Genomic DNA, 21114 nt, shown 5'->3' on the forward strand with positions numbered 1-21114 from the left:
CATGGGCTTATTATGGAAAATCAGAAGGGCTTTGTGTAAGTTTACAACTTGATTGAGTTTTTTGAGGAGCTGATGAAGATGATTGATGAGGATGGGGTAGTGGATAGTGTCAACAAGGACTTTATCAAGGCATTTGGCAATGTCCCTCATGGTACACTGATGCAGAAGATTACTATACATGGGATCCACGGTGACTTGGTAGATGAGGATCAAAATTGGTTTAGTCATAGAAGACAGAGGGTAATAGTGGAGGAATGTTTCTCTGATTGGAGGCGTGGGACTAATGGTGTTTTGCAATGATCAGTGATGCACCTCCGTTGTTTGTGACACATATAAATGATATGGATGAAATGTAGGTGGGCTGTTTAACAAATTTGTAGATTTGTAGAAAGTAGCTCTTCCTCAACCTGGTGGTGTGAGATTTCAGGCTTCTGTACTTCCTGCTCAATGGTAACAGCAGGAAGAGAGCAAGGCCCAATGGTGAAGATCTTTGAAGATAGATGCTGCCTTCTTGAGGGAGCGCCTTCAACGAAGGGATGCTTTCAACGGAGGGGAGGGCTGTGCCCGTGATGGACCATTCTCTGCAGCCCCTTGCATTCTTGTGTGTTGGTATTGCTGCACCTGGCCATGATGCAACCAGTCAAAATACTTTCTACAGTACTTGGTGACATGCCAAAAGTAGAGCTGTTGATGCTTCTTCATTAATACATCCATGCACTGGGCTCACAACAGGTCATCAAAAATGTTAATGCTCAGGAATTTGAGGCTGCTAACTTTCTCCACTGCTGACCCCACCTTCCCCACCTTCCCCTATCTGGTCAAAGACTCATCCATTGGTATTATTGACATTGACAAGTGGTTGTTGTTGTGCCACCATTCAACCAAGTGTTCTTTGTAAATCTGGTGTTCTATATTTCCTTTAACTATTCCCTGTGCAAACTTTTAAAAAAGGCAGTTTGTTAGAAATTCCTTTACAACTATTCATTATTGTATTGTTTATTTCTAGATGTTCTACTCTCTCCATCGATGTTAAGATGACTTCACCGTAATTCCTTACGTGTTCCATCACTCTTAACTCTTAACAGGTATTGAATTGATTATTCTCTAAGCTTGCACAGCAACTTTGTAATGAATGACTAAATAATGTGTGTGTTTATCTCTTTTTTTTTAAATTGTGTGGATGCTATTGACCCAGACTCTGGGTTTTATCCATTTTGTATCTGATTAGTTAATGATTGCTAAATTTTAAATGCTCTATGCTTCTCATCACATGATATATTGGCATAATATTTCCGTCATCTCCTTGTTGTTACCTGTGGTATCGTTCTCTCTACCCTTAATAACCCTATTCCCACCTCAATCTTATTTACGATATGTCTGTAAAATATGTTCCTATGTTGTTAAAGTTTCTTGATGATCTGCATAGATTGTACTTGCCTTCCAAATTGCTTTTCTGGCTTCTCCCCTAATCTTTTGTTTGTTACTTCGTGCCGATTGAGTTAGAAAGGAGTCCTATACACATTCCCTGACTCCTTCACCTATCTCTTCAGCCCAGTTAACATTGGCTTAATTGAAATACCCAATGATAAATATTTCATGTATATTAATAATTTCTTGAATATCTTATTTTCTGCTTCCATCCCTCATCCAGAAATGGAGAGAGCATACAAACACAGAACATAGGATCACGACCTTCGGCCTACAATATCAATTCTTATTATGATGCCAATTTAAACTGCATATCTGCCTGCGAATGGTCTATTTTTTGCTTATGAGTGTGATTAACCTTTGATTCATTTTTATCTTGATTAAAAAATATCATATTTGTTTCCTTATCGTTGTATCTATTTTTTCAACTTTCAAAATTTTTGTAGCTTCTTTCCAGGTCTGGTCTTTCCAATATATGTTTGCCTCCAGCTCCTGTATTTTATTATGGATGTTTTTTTAAAGCAAACAGTTTATATCCACAGTAAGTTTGTAACAAAATCTAGATCAGTTGGTAAGGTGGGCCAAGGAATAGAAAATAGAATTGAACTCGGACAAGTGTAAGATGACTTTGGTACGTCAGTATTGCTGGACTTACATAGTTAATGGTAGACCTCTGGAGAATAGAGAGATCTGGGAGTGCAGGTGTACAGTTCCCTGAAAGTGGGAAGTCATTTGGACAGGGAGACGAAGAAAGCGTGAATCATTACACTTGTCTTCATTGGGATGAATACTGAATGCAAAGGTTAGGACATCATGATGCAGCTGTACTGGTCATTGGTGGGACCACACTTGGAATTCTGTGTGTAGTCACCCAGCTATTGGAAGGATGTTATTAAGTTGGAAAGGATGCAGAAGAAATGTACCAAGATGTTACCTGGGCTTGTGGCCTTGAGATAGTGGAAAAAGTTGAATAGGCTGGGACTTTTTTCTTTGAAGCATAGGAGGCTGAGAGGTGATTTAATTGAGATGCATAAGATCAAGGGGCATATGATACAAGGGGCATGGATAAAATGAGTGTCTTTTTTTCCAGGTCAGAGGATTCTAAAACTAGAGGGCATAGGCTTAAGATCCTCAGAGGCAACCTTTCACTTAGAGGGTGGTCCATATTTGGAATGAACTGCTAGAGAACTGAACGTACCGAAGTGAATATAATTATGACTTTTAACAGAGATTTGGCCAGATATAGGGATAGGAATGGTTTAGAGAACAATGGGCCAAATGCAAACGGGACTAGCCCAGTACACCAACTTTGTCAGCATAGACAATGTGGAGCAAAGGTCCCTGCTGTACAGATTTATGAGTCTATGAATTACTAGATTTTACTATAGTAATCGTGCACAACCAAAGCTTGACGGAGACAATTTGGTGAAGTTTTATTTTTTATATAAACAATAAAAAATATCATAAATAAGCTAAAATATTTTCATGCACATTTACACATTTCAGTTCTTGCAATACTGTTAAAAAAGCACACATTGAAGCCATAAACTGGTTTCCTGGTGGTCTCACAAGCCTTTAATTTTCTTAATGTTAATTGGGAATATTGAGGACTGCTCAGTGTAAAACCAAAATTCCAGATATGGAAATACAAAATGCTAAAATATTTGCTCTGAAATCGAGATGTGGATTCCCAGGTGAAATTACATGCCAATCATGCACACCACAACGCCTTTGGTAATGTTGATAGTGTACCCTGTGACCTTAGCCGTTCGAATCACACTCTCCTGGGCCTTCAGGGCAATATCAATTGACCAAACTCGGATCTCTGTGGCATTACATGCCCTCCATGCATGATCTCCATGGATTTGCCAATATGCACACTAGGACAACGTTGGCATTGCTAATAGTGCACAGTGTGACTTCCATGGTAATGGCAAGGATTAATTTTATTCAGCACGTTGTATTCTATTTTCCTGGTCAAGCAAAAGATAAAATCCCGTTCTTTACTTTTGCATAACAGGTGGAAAGGATAAGAGTCCTACACAATTACATTATCTCAAATTTTGATTCAAGGACATAATTCAGGTTACTGGCAAAGCCAAACCACTTGGACAGAACATCTACATACAGTTCTTACTCATTAACAAATAACCTGGTCAATGAATATGATGGAAGGCCATAAAAAAACCCATGGACCCAAAGTTAACACCTTCACTATTGGGGTTTTGGAACAACTCGCATGTCGCTGCACAGTCTTGTTGGTGTATATCTACTGAGATGGTGGTAAGATTGTACATCTTATCATCCTGAACCAGATGACTATCATTAATTAAATCCCAGAGTGGATAGTCAAAGATTAGAGAAACAACAATTCCTCTTTATGAAGGTGGGTATATGGAACATCTGCCTAAAGAGTAGTTGAGGCAGGTACAAAAAACAACATTTAAAATAAATTTGGACAGGTACATGGATATTTAGAGAGCTATGGGCCGAATTCAGGGAAATGGGAACTCGCTTGCATCTTAGCCAACATGGTCAAGTAAGCTGAATGTTTTGTTTCCGTGCTGTATAACTCTGATTTTATAGTGGCTGGTCAAATGCTCTCAGTATATCATAGTTTTAGGATACAACATCAGCGATCAGCTGCAAGTAACAAAAAATGCAACCCATTTATATTAAAGCAGCACTAATACAGTTTATAATATCCCAGAGTTTTGCCTTTTTAATTGGTAAAACCAGTAGAAAATTAATATCTTAAGGATGTGTTTGACCTTTGAGCTAACCCCAACCTGTATGTGTAGGGTTATGACACAGGTTTATCCTCTGCAAGGGCGCTGAATATATGTGACACATAATGAACATTCTCTGTCATGCAGCCTTCAGCACAAGTGCAAACAAATTAAAAAAACCTGGGCAGCATTAAAATAATTGTGAAATATTTCCAGAGGAAGGAACAAAAGAATCCAGAGAGTGAATGCACCTGCACTGCGTGTGTCAGCTATGCCTCAGTAGCTACCACTCATATCTGTGTTCAAGCATCACTTTAGGTATGTGGGTTGTCAATCCACTGCCATACTGAGGGACTGATCGCTGTCAGAGGGGCAGTACTGAGAAATGACTGTACAGTCCGCAGTCCGTCACTCAGTCGTCAGAAGGACACTGCAGGAGGATCACTGCACTAACACATCAACAGACTGGAGGAGTTGCTCCATTGTCAGAAAGGAACACATGTTCCACAGTCAAAGGACTCTGTCGATGGGAATGGTACATTATTTAAAGAGCAATATTAAAGTGGTACTGTGGGTTATATTAGAACAATTTGAGTAGGGAGGAACTGCAGGTGCTGGTTTATACCAAAGTTAGACATAAAGTGCTGGAGTAACTCAACAGGTCAGGCAGCATCTCTGGAAAGAAAGGATGGGTAACGTTTCAGGTTGGAACTCTTCCTCAGTTTGAAGATAAGTTCCCATCCAAAATGTCATCAATCCTTTCTCTCCAGAAATGCTGCCTGACCTGCTGAGTTACTCTAGCACTTTGTGTCTATCTTCTTGTATTAGAACAATATTGACTCTTATACTCAATGCCCCAACCAATGAAGGCAAACATACTTTGCCTTTGCTAACATTAAAACTACTTGTATTGCCACTTTCTGCATTCTGAGGACTTGAATCCCAAAGTCTCTTTATACAGCAATGATGTTTAAGGTCTTGCTGTTAACTGTATACTTTCCCCTTACAATCGACCTCCCAAAGTGCAACACCTCACACTTGCTTGGATACAACTCCATCTACCAAGTCTCCGCTCATATCTGTAATTGATTTATATTTTGCTGTATCCTTTGACAGCCTTCATCATTGTCTGAATCTCTATCAATTTTGGCGTTGTCTGCAAACTTACTAACCAACCTATTTGCATTTTCGTCCGAACCTTTCACATATATCATAAATGTAGGACATAGGAGCAGAGGTAGGCCATTCGGCCCATCGAGTCTGCACTGCCATTCCACCTCTATCTTCCACCATGGGGGAAATCATCCACTCAGAATCCCAAGAGGACAAATCTCCGCTTGGTGAAATATACACCTCGGAGGCATAGCTTCAGAATAAGGCATCACCAATTTAAGTTGGAGATGAGGAATTTCTTCTCTGTGGTGAATCTCTGGAAAATACCTAGAAATGGGTGGGTTTCTTGAACATATTCAAGGCAGAGAAAAAATATTGAAGAACATGCTTGGTAGGCCCTACTGCCTTCTATTTCAGAAGAGAACTTCAGTTATTCATAGGTAGCGAAAATGTAATAGTGAGATAGTGTTAGGATTGTGTGTGAGTTGCTATTCATGATATACTCTGCAGTAACCGCACAGAACTGCTGTAGTGCATTTTGATAACGTGTTATGCTGAGGATGCAAGAAATGAACATGACCTTGAAGAATACAGGTGTGTTATTTAGAAGTACATTGAAATGACCTGCTCCTCCTCATCCAATGCTCTAGTTTGGCTCTTGGGGTACTGATTTCTTTGGGAAGCTTCAATGGCACTATATTGTCACATGTACCCACACGATCCCCAGCCCGAGGTCTCTCTCCACTGTGCCTCTGCTCTCACCTTTGGGATTAGGGTCAAGAAAATATAGACGAAAGGCCCTGCCTGCGTTAAACCTTCAGGGTCTGTAGTACTGTGTATGAAGCCGTGTTTGACAACATTTTGCAGAGGTCATCCCTTGCACAAAACATAGAAAAGAAACAAGGTAGGGCCGGAAACATGGCGACGTGTAATCTACTATTTTGACACTATTGTATTTAAGTATGATTGTGCCTATGTAGAGTAAGAATTTTGACTGAACTGGATGCAAAAAAGAAATTTCACCATACCTAGGTACATGTGACCTTGGTACTTACGGACCAGTTCACTGCAAATCATTTGCTCTTTTGTTGATTCTGCATTTTAAAGGGTGATACGTTCAAATCCATAGAGAGATACTTGAATATTTTAAATTAAAATCATTTAAATAAAATACTCCGAGTTGATGTGTGTGCTACTGAGACAAGGCTGATATCGTTGTAATTTGAGCATTTTGGGAGGTTGGTTTAGAGATGGATTATCTTTACAGATTATCTGACAAAGTGACCAATGGCCATGCAAATGTCATAAGCTTTTTAAACAGAAGGGTTGCATAATGGACTAAAAGTTGTACAATACTGATGCGTTTTGCAAAGTCGAATTGAAACTGGATATTTTCAAATCACAGCTCAAAATACACAATGTTAACAATTAACTTGCTGCATGCCAACAATCTGGCTGTAAAAATCTTGGAACCAGTCCATATTTATACTCTATGTTCAGCACAGCTGTCGGCCTCACATACACTACCACATTTTGTCTCGAATGTTAGTCATAACAGGCAAAAAAACTGATACTGTGTACTTCATTTGGGGTGAGGGGGTGGGGACAATGGGCAGGACATGGAGGAAATGTCCTTCTGTCAGATACTAATGGCTCTGGGATCGGAGAACAACCCTTCTATGGCAGCCTGACCTTTGCCTGTAGAAAGGAGTCATGGGCACATTTAAAAAAGAAACGTTCAATTTGCAAAGCATATTCAGCCAACAGTTTGTGTAACAAGTGGTGAATATCGTGTCATTTACACCCTCCTGTCTCCTCATCACAGTCTAAATCTCCTTTCAGCAATGACTGAAAAGCGTATTTTAAACCCAAAGTATGTTGGAATTGTAGCCCATGATGCTTCTTAAAGCTTTTCCAAAATTGATCAATCATGCTTTCCCACATTTCCCTTTTTTCTCTTTGCGCTGGAATTTTCGAAGTCTTCTTGTCCACACATCTCGCCACTGAATGACAAGACTGTTTTTATCAGCCAGGAGACCTCCAAGCCTCTCAGACGTGCTGTCGAAGTTCCCCATCACCAGGTAGTTCTTGCTCATTTGAATTTTTGGGCACTTGCAAGCCAAGTCCTTCATATTGATCCACAAAGATTGGTCTGCCCGTTTGATCCTCTCGTCTCTGCTCTTATAAACTGATATGATATTCACAGTAAACTTTGCCCATTCACTCACTGTGTCCATATCCAGAACATTAACCTGAATGGCTGGGAAAGGTAAAAAAAAGTCAGCTGTCAGATGTGATTCAGTCAGATTGTCAAGACATTAAGCAACTAATAACACGTTTCACCAACATCTAAAAACAACTTCAGAAAAAATGTGGCATACAAGTACATAGTTCTATTAAAATGGCAACACAGATAGACAGATTGGTGAAGAAGGTATATGATATGCTTGCCTTCTTGGTGCGTGGGAATGAATACGAGAGTTGGGACGTTATGTACAATATTATGTTGGTTAGATTGCACTTGGAATATTGTGTGCAGTTCTGGTCCCCATGCCAGAGATGCGAAATCACCTAATCCATAACCATCCATAGGGAATCTCAGGGAATGATCGATACCCATCAATGATGAATCAAAGGGACTGGTTGACATTCAGCTCTCTAATTCCAAGGAATCACATGGGTCAGTTGACACAGTGGTACTTCAAAAAGAGTTATATGCCTATATCTTCTCACAGTGGGTCAGCAGCCTTCTGGAAATGTACACATCCAGGGTGTGAAATGAATATTTCTCAGCAGTGTTTGCCATGGAGAAAAACTTGGATGCTAAGGAATTTGGGGAAGTTCATAGTGATGTCTTGAAGAGAGTCCACATTGCAGAACAGGAGGTGCTGGATGTATTCAAATACATAGAGGTAGATAAATCCCTGGGAAATGATCAAGTGTACACTGGGACATTGTGAAAAGCTAGAGAAGAAATTGTGGGTCTGCTGGCAGAGACATTTGTATTGTCGATAAGCATGGGAGAGCTGCTGGAATGTTCGAAGGAGGCAAATTGTGTGCCTCTAAGGAAGGCTGCAAGGAAAACCTTCAGTGAGTTTAACATCAGTGATGGGAAAGTTATTGGAGGGAGTCTGAGACACGGGACTACAGGGTACTTGGAATGACAAGGTCTGATTGGGAATAATCAGCACAGCTTTGTGTGTGGGAAATCATGTCATAAATGTGAATTTGTATTTTAAGGAAATTACCAAAAAGAGTGGTGATGGCAGTGTGGTACATGCAGACCACATGGTCTTTAGTAAGACCTTTGACAATGTATGGCACACTGGGCTGGTTCAGAAGGTTAGATCACATGGGATCCAGGGTGAGCTATCCAAATGGATTTTTAAAAATGGCTTGAAGGAGGAGACAGAGGGTGGTTGACGGTTGTTTTTCAGACTGTAGGCTTGCAAACAGTGTGTGCCGCAGAGATCGCAGCTAGGATCACTGTTGTTTATCTATATTAATGAGTTAGTTAAGAATGTAGGTGGGATAGTTGGTAATTTTGCAGATTAAACTGAAATTGGTGGTATAGTGAAAATGAAGAGGCTCATCTAAGATCACAATGGATTGTTGCTCAACTGGACCAGTGGGCCAAGAAATAGCTGATGGAGTTTTATTCAGATAAATGCAAGGTTTTCCACTTTGCTAACACAGATTTGCTTATAACTAACACAGTGAATGTTAGGGGACTGGAGAGTGTTGATGAACAGAGAGACTGGGGGGTTGCCATGAAAGTAGCGACACAGGTCAACAGGGTGGTGAAGAAGGTGTTTGGCATGCTCGCCTTTATAAGTCAGTGTATTGAGTACAGGAGTTGGAATGTCACGTTACAGCTGTATTGGATAAGGCCACATCTGGAGTCTTGTGGGGAGTTCTGGTTACCCTGCTATAGGAAGGACGTCATTCAACTGGAAAGGGGTGAAAATATTTATGAAAATGTTACCAGATCTGCAGTCTTGAGTTATAAGGAGAAGTTATATAAGGTGTTTTCTCCTTGGAGCATAGAACCTGCCGGGGGGGACCTTGCAAGGGTTTATAACATCACGAGGTGAATGGCCACATTCTTTCCCCATGGTAGAGGAGTCTAATACTACAGGTTACTGGGGAAAGATTTTAAAAGGACTTGAGGAATGTCTTTTTCACAGAGAGAAGTGCGTATATAGAAGAATGTAATAAAGCGGGTACACTTACAATATTTAATGTAAAAGACATTCAGTTAGGTACTTGGATAGGGAAGGATTGGTAGAATATGGACCATGTACAAGCAAATGGGATGCTTTCAATTGGGCATCTTTAACAGTAGGATCAAGTTAGACCAAAGGTCCTGTTTCTCATGCAGTCATACAGTATGGAAACTTGTCCACACCAACCAACATGTCCCATCTACACAAGTCCCACCTGCCTGCATTTGGCCCACATCCCCCGAAACCTGTCCTATCCATGTACCTGTCGAATTTTCTTAAACGTCTTGCCTCAACTACTTCCTCTGGCAGCTTGCTCCATAAATCCACCAACCTTTGTGTTTCTGCGTTGCGTACTTCTATGGCTCTCTGACTGTGAAGCACTTTTGAAGATTGATGAGCTTAGTCCCATACCACTAATATCCTCACAAATTTTCCCATCTACCAATTACTTCTTGATAAATAAAACCTCGGAATTTGCTTATTGATATCCAACGCAAGAGAATCACGGGAATGATCATGGTCCATCTGTGGGCAATCCTAACAACTAACCCATGTCCATCCATGAGGAATCGCTTGATTCATATCCATCCCCGGTCTAATCACAGGCATTCCCGGTGTCATCAATATTCATTCCATTGCGATGAAAGGTCCTGGCCCTGAAACTATTTCTCTTTTTACAGATGCTGTCTGGCCTGCTCATTGTTTCTGTAATTTTCTGTTTTATTTTATCTCTGAGGAATCACAGGAACTAATTGATATTATAGAGTATACAGCACAGAACAGGTCTGTCGGAACAACTCATCCATGCCGACCAAGTTGCCAACCTGAGCTGTTCATGTACCTGTCCAAACACTTTTTAAATGTTGTAATTGGACCCGCCTCTGCAGCTTTCCACACACCCACCACTAACAATTCCCCCGGCTGCAGAATTTAGAACCAGAAAGCACAGGTTCTAAGCTAGGGATCGGCTATTCATGACAAGGATGAAACTTAATTCCCTGATGTAAGTGAATCTTCAATATTTTCTCCAGTGCAGTGAAGGCTCAATTACTGACAATATTAAAGGCAGAAATGAATCGATGTAGGATTCTGGAAGAATTAAAAGATATGGTGTAAATGTAGAAAAGAGGTGCTGAGGTAAAACATCAGGAACAAACTCATTGAATGTCAGATAGGCATCAGCTGTGGTTTTTTTCATTCAGTCTCAGAGGGAATTACCAGATTGGTATACATCCCGCGGGTGTCACCTGAATCATAACCAAACACGGAGAAATCACGTAATGAACCACGTGGATAGGAAAGGTTTAGAGGGATATGGGCCAAACACAGGCAGGTGGGACTAGCCGAGATCTTGGTCGGCATGGATGAGTTGAGCTGAGGGGCTTCTTTGCGTGTTGCATGCGTTTATGTCTTTATGACACTCCTTTAGTCACAGATCACAGAGAAAGTGGAGATCAGCCATTGTGCTGAGTGTTTTAATTTAGGATGTAAAAGTTTGTGGGAGGTTTGAGATTACCGTAGTCTTTCTTGCAGTATTTTTTCATGTTAATCTTCAAGTTGCCTTTCACAGGTTTGCAGTATGATTCACAATCTGTGAATTAGAAAAAGGAATGTGATGATGAAATAATATACGATAAAAGGGAGAGAATACTGGAGTCAAAATTACAGGTCAATAATCCCTCTCATCATTAACCACTAATCATTAACTTTAACATGATTCCATTCCCATCGTACAAACTCAAACAATGACAACACAGAGTTGTGGAAGGAGAGGGATGATGTAAGATGATGTCAAGACATCCCCCTCTATGTCAGCAACACAAAGAGCTGGTCATCAACTTCAGGAAGTAAGTTAAAGTACACAGCCCAGTCTGCATCAATGGTACTGATGATAGTCAAGAGCTTCAAGTTCCTAGGTGTACATATCACCAACAATTTGACCTGGTCCAACCACATCAATGCCAAGGCTAAGAAAGCACACCAATGCCTTAACTTCAATAGGAAATTTGCATGTCTTCAATAACTCTTACCAATTTACAGAAATGCAACATAGAAAGCATCCTGTCTGGATTTGGTTTGGCAACTGCTCTACCTCCCTTTTGCAACTGGATCCTTGACTGACAAAACGTCAGACCTCAATCAGTGAGGATAGGTAACAACATCTCCTCACTGACCATCAACACAGGTGAAACTCCTTGCGTTGTGCTTAGCCCCCTGCTCTACTCCCTTTACACACATGATTTGTGGCTAGGTAGCGCTCCAAAGACATCTATAAATCCGCCAATGACACCACTGTGCTTGGTTAAATGAATTACCAATGGTGTTAATGAGTCGGTGAACAGGGGAGAGATAAAACTAGTGGTTGAGTGTTGCCGCAACAACACCAACCTCTCGTCCAAATTCAACAAGACCAAGGAACTGATTGTTGATTTTAGAAAGGCGGTTGGAGGACCACGTGCTCCGTCTGAAGAAGGGTTTCGGCCCGAAACGTTGCCTATTTCCTTCGCTCCATAGATGCTGCTGCACCCGCTGAGTTTCTCCAGCTTTTTTGTGTAACCTTCGATTCTCCAGCATCTGCAGTTCCCTCTTAAACACTGCTAGTTTTAATTGGTGGGTCGGTAATGGAGATAAATCGCAACTTCAAATTCCAAGACTGTAACGTCTCAGTTTACCTGACCTGGGCTCAGAACATAGATATAATTACTAAGAAAGTGCACCACGCCTCTACCTTCCTTGGAAGGCATCCTGACAGAAGACCATGGCCTTCCAATTCCAATGTACAGGGCGACAAAAGGCTGTAGGGTGTGGTCCATCTATGGCACAGCCCTCCCCACCATCAAAAGCATCTACATGTGGTGCAGCTTCATGACTTCACCTGCACTTCATGTTGCCCTCAGCAAAGCAGCCAACCTAATCAAGGAGTAGGAAAGAACTGCAGATGCTGATTTAAATCAAAGATAGACAAAACCTCAGCGGAACAGGCAGTATCTCTGGAGAGAAGGAATGGGTGACATTTCAGATCGAGACTGAAGAAGGGTCTCAACCTGAAACGTCACCCATTCCTTCTCTCTAGAAATGCTGCTCGTCCCGCTGAGTTACTCCAGCAATTTGTGTTTATAATCAAGGTGTATACATGTAATGGTATAACTTGGCTGGATAGCATGCAAATAAAATGTTTCACTGTATCTTGGTACACGTTACAATAATAAATCATTCCCAATACCCCGTGAATGTCTGTTGTATCTAGAAATCTATTGATCTATTTCTTAGAAATATTCAGTAGTTTGGCCATTACAACCCTCTGTGATAACAATTTTTACAGTTTCTATGCCCTCTGATGACATCTTTTCTCATCTCATTGTAAATATCTTGCACTGTAATCTGACACTGTGACCTTATATTTGAGATACCTTAATCAGGCAAAATATCCTTCTGGCTTGCAGTCTGTCTAGCCCTGTCAGAATTTTGTCTCAATTAGATGCCATGTCATTCTTCTGAAGTCCAATGAAGGCAAACTGAGCTGATTTAAACTCTCCCCATAAGACAGATTCTGCAAGCCAAGAATCCATTGGTAAATCTTCACACCCTCTGGCAAATGTATCTTTTCTTCGGCAAATAGACCAAAATCGCACACAATAGTACAAATGTAGATCACCAAGGCCCTGTATAATTATAGCAAGACATCCCTATTCCTGCATTCAAATCCTGTCAACCTAAGGCCAACAATAATTTAATTTACCTTTTTAACCACTTTCTCCAGCTATGTGCTTGTTTTCAGTGTACAAGAACACTGAAGAAGACGACGTCGGGCAGGATACAGAGGTTCCACCTGTCATCACCATCGATGACTACGAACTTGATTCCGTCCATCAGTTCACGTACCTCGGCTCCACTATCACCGACAACCTCTCCTTGGACACAGAGATTGATAGGAGGATCGGGGAGGCACCTACAACTCGAGTGTGGACCAACCCAAAGCCGACAATGAAGACAAAGATAGCAGTCTACAATGTCTGTGTCAACAGTATGCTGCTGTACGGCAGTGAGACATGGACTACATATGCCAGACTGGAGAGAAGACTCAACACCTTCCACCTGAGAAGCATCCACCGTATCCTGGGCATATCCTGGCAAGGCAGAGTGTCCAGCGCCGAGATCCTGTCTCGCGCTGGCCTTCCCAGTATGTACACTCTATTCAGGCAGCGCAGACTGCGGTGACTGGGCCATGTCCACTGCATGGAGAATGACCGTATTCCAAAAGACATCCTCTATGGAGAGCTGACATCTGGGAGGTGAACAATCGGCCACCCCCAGCTACGTTACAAGGATGTCCGCAAGAGAGATATGAAGGCGCTCGACATCGATGTGTAGTCCTGGGAGAGCCTTGCAGCTGACCGCACGAGGTGGAGAGGTACCCTGAACCAACATCTCAAAACGGGAGAAGAGAAACTGTTGAACGCAGCGGCAGACAAGCGGGCACACAGAAAGGAGCGCAGCAACTTCAACAAACCAGAGACCGCACGCAAATATGGCCTTTGCGACAGAGACTGTCACTCCCGCATTGGTCTCTTCAGCCACAAGCGACGCTGCTCTAGCCGGGGTTTGGAGCAAGCAGCCAACAACTAGGATGCATCACCCATGGTCAGTCGGGGGGGCTACTACAAGAACACTCAAGTCTTTTTATACATGACTACTTTCTAATCAACACAATTTGCTTTTCCCATTGAAGCTCAATCTGTCTACGTTGTCTTAGAAACCGCTGCATCTTTCTTACATCACTCAATTTCACCCAGTTTGTCTGACAAACTTTGAAATCTCACATTCTGTTTCTTAAACCAAAACTGAGGCCAAGCATTGGTTCCCACAATCGTCCACTACGTCACTGCTTGCCATATCAAAAATACCCCATTTATTCCTACTCTATTTCCTGTCTGCCAATCTATTTTTAATCCATACCAATTCTTGTCTCAATACCTTGAACTTTAACTTCACACACCACGTGGGACTTCACAACAACATTCTATAAATCGAAACACACCTCATTCACTGTTCCTCTTATTTGTTCTACCAGTAATACTCTCAAAAGTCTTATAGCTTTGATAAACATGCTTTCCCTTCCAGAAATCCATGTTAACATTATGCAGTCCTGTTGATATTTTCTGCGCATCCTGTTATCTCTGTCTTTATAATAGGCTTTTGCTGAGGTTGAATTTATACCTCAATTTCTGGCTTAGTGGTGAGAATAACACCGTATCATTGCTGCTCTGCACACGATGACACACTGCCCTAAATTCCCAGAGCTCACTTTGTCCACTCATACTCCTGCATCTCCACCTGCCACATCATTCCTTTCCTGGTTATTTCTCCCTGTTGTCAATAATACCTTGATCATCCTCCATTAAAGCAGATAACAGATGTAGCTCTTCTCACTTGTTTTGCAGCAAGCAGTAACAACTGGCCAATAATTATTCTCAGTGAACATTTAAAAAACAATTTGCTGTTATTATTCTTCTCCTCTGAAAAAGTTGGTTTCCTGGTGTCCATTAGGCACTATAACTGCATCTTTTGTTTGAGGTTTTAGCACGGTGTGCAGATCTTTTCATGGCCATTTCACAATGTTTGCTCAGCTTTCGTCACTATTAATTACAGGACTTGTCGCTGATAATTTGTCATTAAGAAGGTCAATGCTGCATTAAGTGAAATGAGAGCAAGTGATTGATTGCTTGACAGTTCCTTCTTTCACTGCTTGTAGGGCTGCAGGCTTCTGATGTGTGTGATGTGGCCCTACCATATCTTTCAGCTGAATCCAATTTGGCATCCATAATGCTTCAGAGACAGTTCCACTGTTCATAAATTTGTGTCATAGGAGCAGAATTAGTCCATTCGGCCCATCAAGTCTACTCAGCCATACAATCATGGCTGGTCTATCTTTCCCATTATCCTGTCTTCTCTCCATAACCCTTGACACCCTTACCAATCAAGAATCTGTCAATCTCCACCTTAAAAATGCCCCATTTCTTGGCCTTCACAGCTGTAAATGGAAAGCAGTCTGCTAACAGGCTGCTGCTAACAGGCTTCCATCACCTGCTGTTCAAGCTGTAAATAAAACGCGGACGGGCTGCAGAGGCCGCTGCTGACAAGAGTCGCGCCGCCCACCGGCGGCGGGACTCTGCGAGCGCACGCCGGGGGCTCCAACATCAAGAACCCGGTGTGCGACCTCGCACCACCCGGCGTGGCTTTAATGGCCGCGGGGACAATCGCCATCGCCAGCCGGGGGCTTTGACTTTGACTCTGACATCGGGGGGGGGGGGGGGGGGGGGGGAGTGCAGTGGAGAGATAAGTTTATTTAGCCTTCCATCACAGCAATGTGATGGATGTTTATGTAAATTATGTTGTGTCTTGGGTCTATTTGTTTGTAATGTATGGCTGCAGAAACGGCATTTCGTTTGGACCTCAAGGGGTCCAAATGACAATTAAATGTATCTTGTATCTTGTATGTGGCAATGAATTTTGTTCCTTCCTGTTAGCAGACTGCTTTCCATTGTATCCTTCCCCAATTACAATTAAAGCATTGTGTAGTTGCTGAGGTGCAGCCCATCAGTAATGGGTTAGGATCTGAAGAATGTTTGCATACAATGCCTTTGATATTGGGATTGAATCCTGTGGTTGTGTGCTTGCATGAGTCATAGGTAGGATCCCAGGAATACTGGGATATGGTCCCAGGGTACAGTTTCTTCAGTACAGGCATCTAGTCTGGTCTTTAACTGGGATAAACTTTTGCTAAGCATTCTAGACCAGCCATGTGAATATCTGCCACTGTTCCTCGACTGACCTGCCTCTTAACTTGTCATCCAGTACAACTTCCACAGCTCCATTAGAGTTGCCCGTATTTAAACTGAAGGCGTCGGTTCTGAACCTCTGTTGTTCATCCTCAAACTGTACCTAGAATTCCTTTATATTATGGTCATCGCCCCAGTGATCCTTAACCACGAGATCTCTCATTAACTCTCCTTAACTACATGAGACTAAATCTGAAATAGCTTGTTTCTGGAGGGGGGGTCCACAAGGTACTGGGCTAAAAACACTCCACAAATTCTGCTTTTACAATCAGATCTCCATTGATGGTCGCACCTTATCGACAGGTCACATTTTGGAGTCTAAAGACCACTCCTGCCCATGTCTTCCATCACCTGCTGTTCACCCGGCTGGATTCCACATCACCGTCAACTGCCTCTGTATCGCCACTCGGCACTGGTCTGCTGCTTTCCTTCATTAACGTCACCCCAACTCCTTTTCCCTTTGGCTGGTTCTATTCAATTGCCTAGCTAATGGAAGCTTAACATACCTCCTATAGCACAGAACTGTATGCAGTAGGCCAACTGTAGTCTCACCAATGACATTCTGCTGTATGTCTTTCTCTCGAGTGTGTGAATCTAAAATTAGAGACTATATATTTAAGGTGTGAGGGGAGAAAGTTACAGGAGATCTGGAAAAAGTTGCCAGCGAATGTTTTAAATGCAAGTATAATTATGATATTTAAAAAGCAATTGGACAGGTACTTTTAGGAAGGAGTATCGGGGATGTGTTGACCGAAGGGCCCGTTTTTGTACTGTATATCTCTTGTATACTGTATATGTACTTTATTCTTCTCATCAATCCATTCTCTTTTGATTTGTTTGATGAATACACTATACTATACATCCATGTTGCTCCATTCTCCCAATGACACCTCACAAGCATCCTTGTGCTTTCCTAGGCAAGACATAAAGAGAGGGTGTACCTCTGGAACAACATCCGTCCTTCTGCGAGTGGTTTAGCATGGCCAGGTACACCTCACTTCCCATTCAGGGTGACATGCTGGGCATTGATAACAGCAGCTACTAGCCAGGTGCCACCTGCTGCGGAGACACAGGCAGAAGCCATACAAGCTCCCAGTGCCTTAATGCTGCCTCACTGATCGAAGCACAGTATAGATCTGTGCTTCCTGGGAGCAGCGTGTGCAAGAACAACGAGCTGCCATGTCAGCAGAGATGCCATCTGTGAGTTAATCGCTCTTAGGATGCATGAGTATCGAACTGACTTCATGGAGACGTCTGCAGGAATGCAGGGTGCGAATGCGTCAGTCATATCTGGCATAGATCAGAAGCTGAAAGCTGAGAGAGCAGTCTGGTTGCCAACAGTGATGGATGGTGAGGGAGGTATTGCCTTGTAGTTCTAGGCCTTTATAGGAGGGACATAACAACATTGTCTTTATACCTAAATATTGTGCATGCAATGTTCTATTTGAACTGATTATTCATTATTTAATTTTAAATTAAAATTATGCTGATAATTCAAATTCTTGCAAGACTGAATTTAACATTGGACAGGTTATGATGTTGCTCACACCAACAATGCAAAGGCAGATAAAACTTGTTGCAGTCGTTCAGATAATTCCCTTCCTAATGGCAAATGACTGCAGCCTATTGGATTCATTCATCCATTCTCTGCATTAATGTTGCTTGACTTATGCTATTGATCACGACCTTGTTGGGCTGTCTGCTGATATCTGGCAAAGTGAATCCCTAAGAATGAAGGAGAATGAGAGCTTTCAGGATATGTGACATTGACTCCAAGGAAATTCTGAAACCTGTATCAAACTAAGGTTTACTGCTGGGAGGGCTGCCTGTATGTTTCTTCTTAAATACAGAGTGGAAGCAGCTTCTCTAATGTCACAGTGAACAGCAAACTGTGAGATTAAACTTTACAATGCATGGAAAGCGCCTGAAGAGGGATTTAAAGCTAGTTGTAGTTTCCTGCTTTGAGTTGTGCTGCCTTATAATTGTCATCCCAATGGAGCTCATGGCCCGATGGTGACATGCCTGCAAGATGATTAACATCATTGGGTACATGTCTAACATTGGAAACATGCCAGATGCACCCCTGTAGATCACGGCCAGGGGCACCCGATTTAATTTTGCAATGGAAGTGATCTGGAAATGCTCACAATAGCAATTTACTAAATTAAATTGATTTTACGGCTAATAGTGCTGAAAAAGCTTGTGATAAAAATCTAACCTTGAGGTGTGCATTTCAACAATTTAAGAAAGATCACACTGCAAAGCTTCACTCTGCTTCTAACTGTATGTCCTTGATCTTGGAGGTGTCAATGTCGTGGTAGGTGCAGCACAAACAGGCTGTGTCTGGCCAGTGTACTGCAGCATGACTGTGCTGGTCAGTGTAGTGTGCAGTGTCCTTGGCTGTCCTTGGTCTGAGCAGCACTAAACGGCTTGGTCGGTACCAATCAAAAACAGCTTTGCCTGGTCAGTGCAGCCAGGATCACGAGACTTCTTTGAAAAGTATCTGGATATAGGAGTACACTTAAGTAGGAAATTAGGAGAGTAAAAAGAAGCCACGAGATATCCCTACATACACAGGCTTGCATGCGCTCGCACATACACACAATAAAATAAGGTATAATAATCCCTATATTCTTTGCAAATTATAGTACAATAAACCTCTGTACAATAATAAACCTCACATATTCTCTACAACACAAAATAAATATTGTATTAACTATACATTATAGTATAATATATTTTGCTTATTTCTTATATATTACAGAATAATTTCACACATTGATAGGTCAAACATACAATAACATGATATAATAGACCACATGTTCTCCGAAAATAAGATACAAATAGAATCATTCTTATAAAGTACAAGTTTTGCACACGCTCTCTGTAATAGTTTCATAACTCCCACAATACGGTGTTATTATTTTAACATATATTCTGATCAATATATGAAAGTAGTAACTTACTGTTAAGCACAATAATACAAGGTATAATAGACTACATCCTCTGAAAAAGATATCATAAATCACAGATGCATAATTACTTACTGTAGAATACAGTATAAGCCTCATATGCTCCCAATGCAATACAGTTTTATAATTGCCATGACCACACAATGCAGTATAAATATTGCCTGTTTCTCACAGACACAAAGACATACTGAACAATGCTATATAATCATGTGCATCCTATGTCCAATACATTATACGTGCAATATTGGGTAATAAACCACATGCGTTGTGTACATGACAGTATAATAAATCTCACAGCCTCAGTGTATAAAACTACACACAAAACTATAAGAAAACTGTCGATCTCAAATACATTCAGGAATTGTACTCTGCCATGTCTACCTGGCCTGGAAATCTTTCACGAATCACTTCTCGTAAATAGTTCTCTCCCCCATAATAATATTATTCACTTCTCCCACAAAAAAGATTAAATATTTCAAACTCTTGGGTGCTGGTCATATCGTTAAATAAGAGAAATTCTTCTTGTCTGCCAAGCGTAAAGCAAAAATTTCATTTTTACTGTTTGTACTTTGTGAACAGTTTGACTTCATCTACAGAGTACAATGTGGTCATTCACACAGCTTTCTCCAGTCAGATATGGTGAGCAGGTGTACTTTAGGAATGTAGGCATAAAATAACAATAGTCTGGGCCAAGGTATGCTCAGAAATTGGGTAACTCTTTCTCTGAAACTCGAATAAGCGTGTAGGAAATTTTAAGAAATGCAACACATGTTGAACAGGTGCTGATCTACACAAGATTAAACGCCTAAGAAGCTGTGGCAGTGGTGTGTCAATACATTCCTCACACACTCACTGAGAGTTAGTTGCACTGTCCTCAGCTGTGTCTCGGAGTTAGAGATGTGAAATATTCTTCTTCAACAGTCCCTCAGGGTGAGGACTTGTTTTCACTCCATCATTTTGATGAGTGGAAGACACGGTGCATGATGCTTTTTAAAGTGGAATGGCCACAGCTTACCTGAAGCTATGTGGCCTCGGCAGAGTGAGATCGTTTTCCAAAAGCAAGGGAAGATGATTGGAGACTACCCTGGACTATATGTGAATTCAGTCTCAAACTTACACACCAACAAAATACTTTTTCCCAGAGCCCCCCCTTAACTGCCCATAATAGTCCTTTCCCTGCATTAGATTGGTCAATCATAATTTCCCTTTGAAAAATCCACGCTGACTGATCTTGTCACACTTCGTATGGTTTTCTGTTTAAAATCGACACTGAATATTTTATAATTGACTGTAGCATTGTCTCCACATCTCAGGTTAACCAGTGTATAATTTCCTGAAGATAGGCACAAAATGCTGGAGTAACTCAGAGTGTCAGGCAGCATGTCTGGAGAAAAGGAATGGGTGACGTTTCCGATCATAGCTTAAGTTGGGTCTGTATTCTTTGCAGTTTAAAGAATGGTGGTGGGATCTTATTGAGGCATGTCATCGATGGCCACGAGGATATGGATTTGAGGCCTGGTAAGTCATAAGTGATGATCAAACTGAATGGCAGCACAGGATGGAGTGCAGGTGACCTACACTATAGGTCCCTATGCAGGTCCCTATATCCTTACGTCCTTTCCCAAAACTGCCTTTCATCAGAAATGACCAAACATTCTACTAATAATATATAATGATGTGTAACCTATTCCATAATCCTAACCAATAAGTCCACCACAGACCCCATTCCAAATGCCTTTACTTTGTTCCACTTCTTTATCATTGCCACACTGTTTCCCACTTTCAATAAGCTTTCCACAGTAGCAGC

The 21114-nt window shown here is 41.5% G+C and overlaps 1 protein-coding gene across 1 annotated transcript in view; it reads right to left on the reverse strand.

Annotated features, from left to right (window-relative positions):
* Nucleotides 1-3618: 3618 nt before the first annotated feature.
* Nucleotides 3619-21114, reverse strand: part of LOC129706864 (netrin-3-like) — a 103162-nt gene continuing 85666 nt past the window's right edge. The window contains exons 6-7 of the mRNA XM_055651452.1: nt 11013-11087; nt 3619-7530 (exon numbers count right to left, since the gene is read on the reverse strand). Of these exons, the coding sequence (XP_055507427.1) occupies nt 7199-7530; nt 11013-11087 (407 nt within the window). The 3' untranslated portion in view covers nt 3619-7198. The remainder of the gene's footprint in view (nt 7531-11012; nt 11088-21114) is intronic.

The sequence above is a fragment of the Leucoraja erinacea genome, chromosome 20, assembly GCF_028641065.1.
Source record: "Leucoraja erinacea ecotype New England chromosome 20, Leri_hhj_1, whole genome shotgun sequence".
Lineage (NCBI taxonomy): Eukaryota > Metazoa > Chordata > Chondrichthyes > Rajiformes > Rajidae > Leucoraja > Leucoraja erinaceus.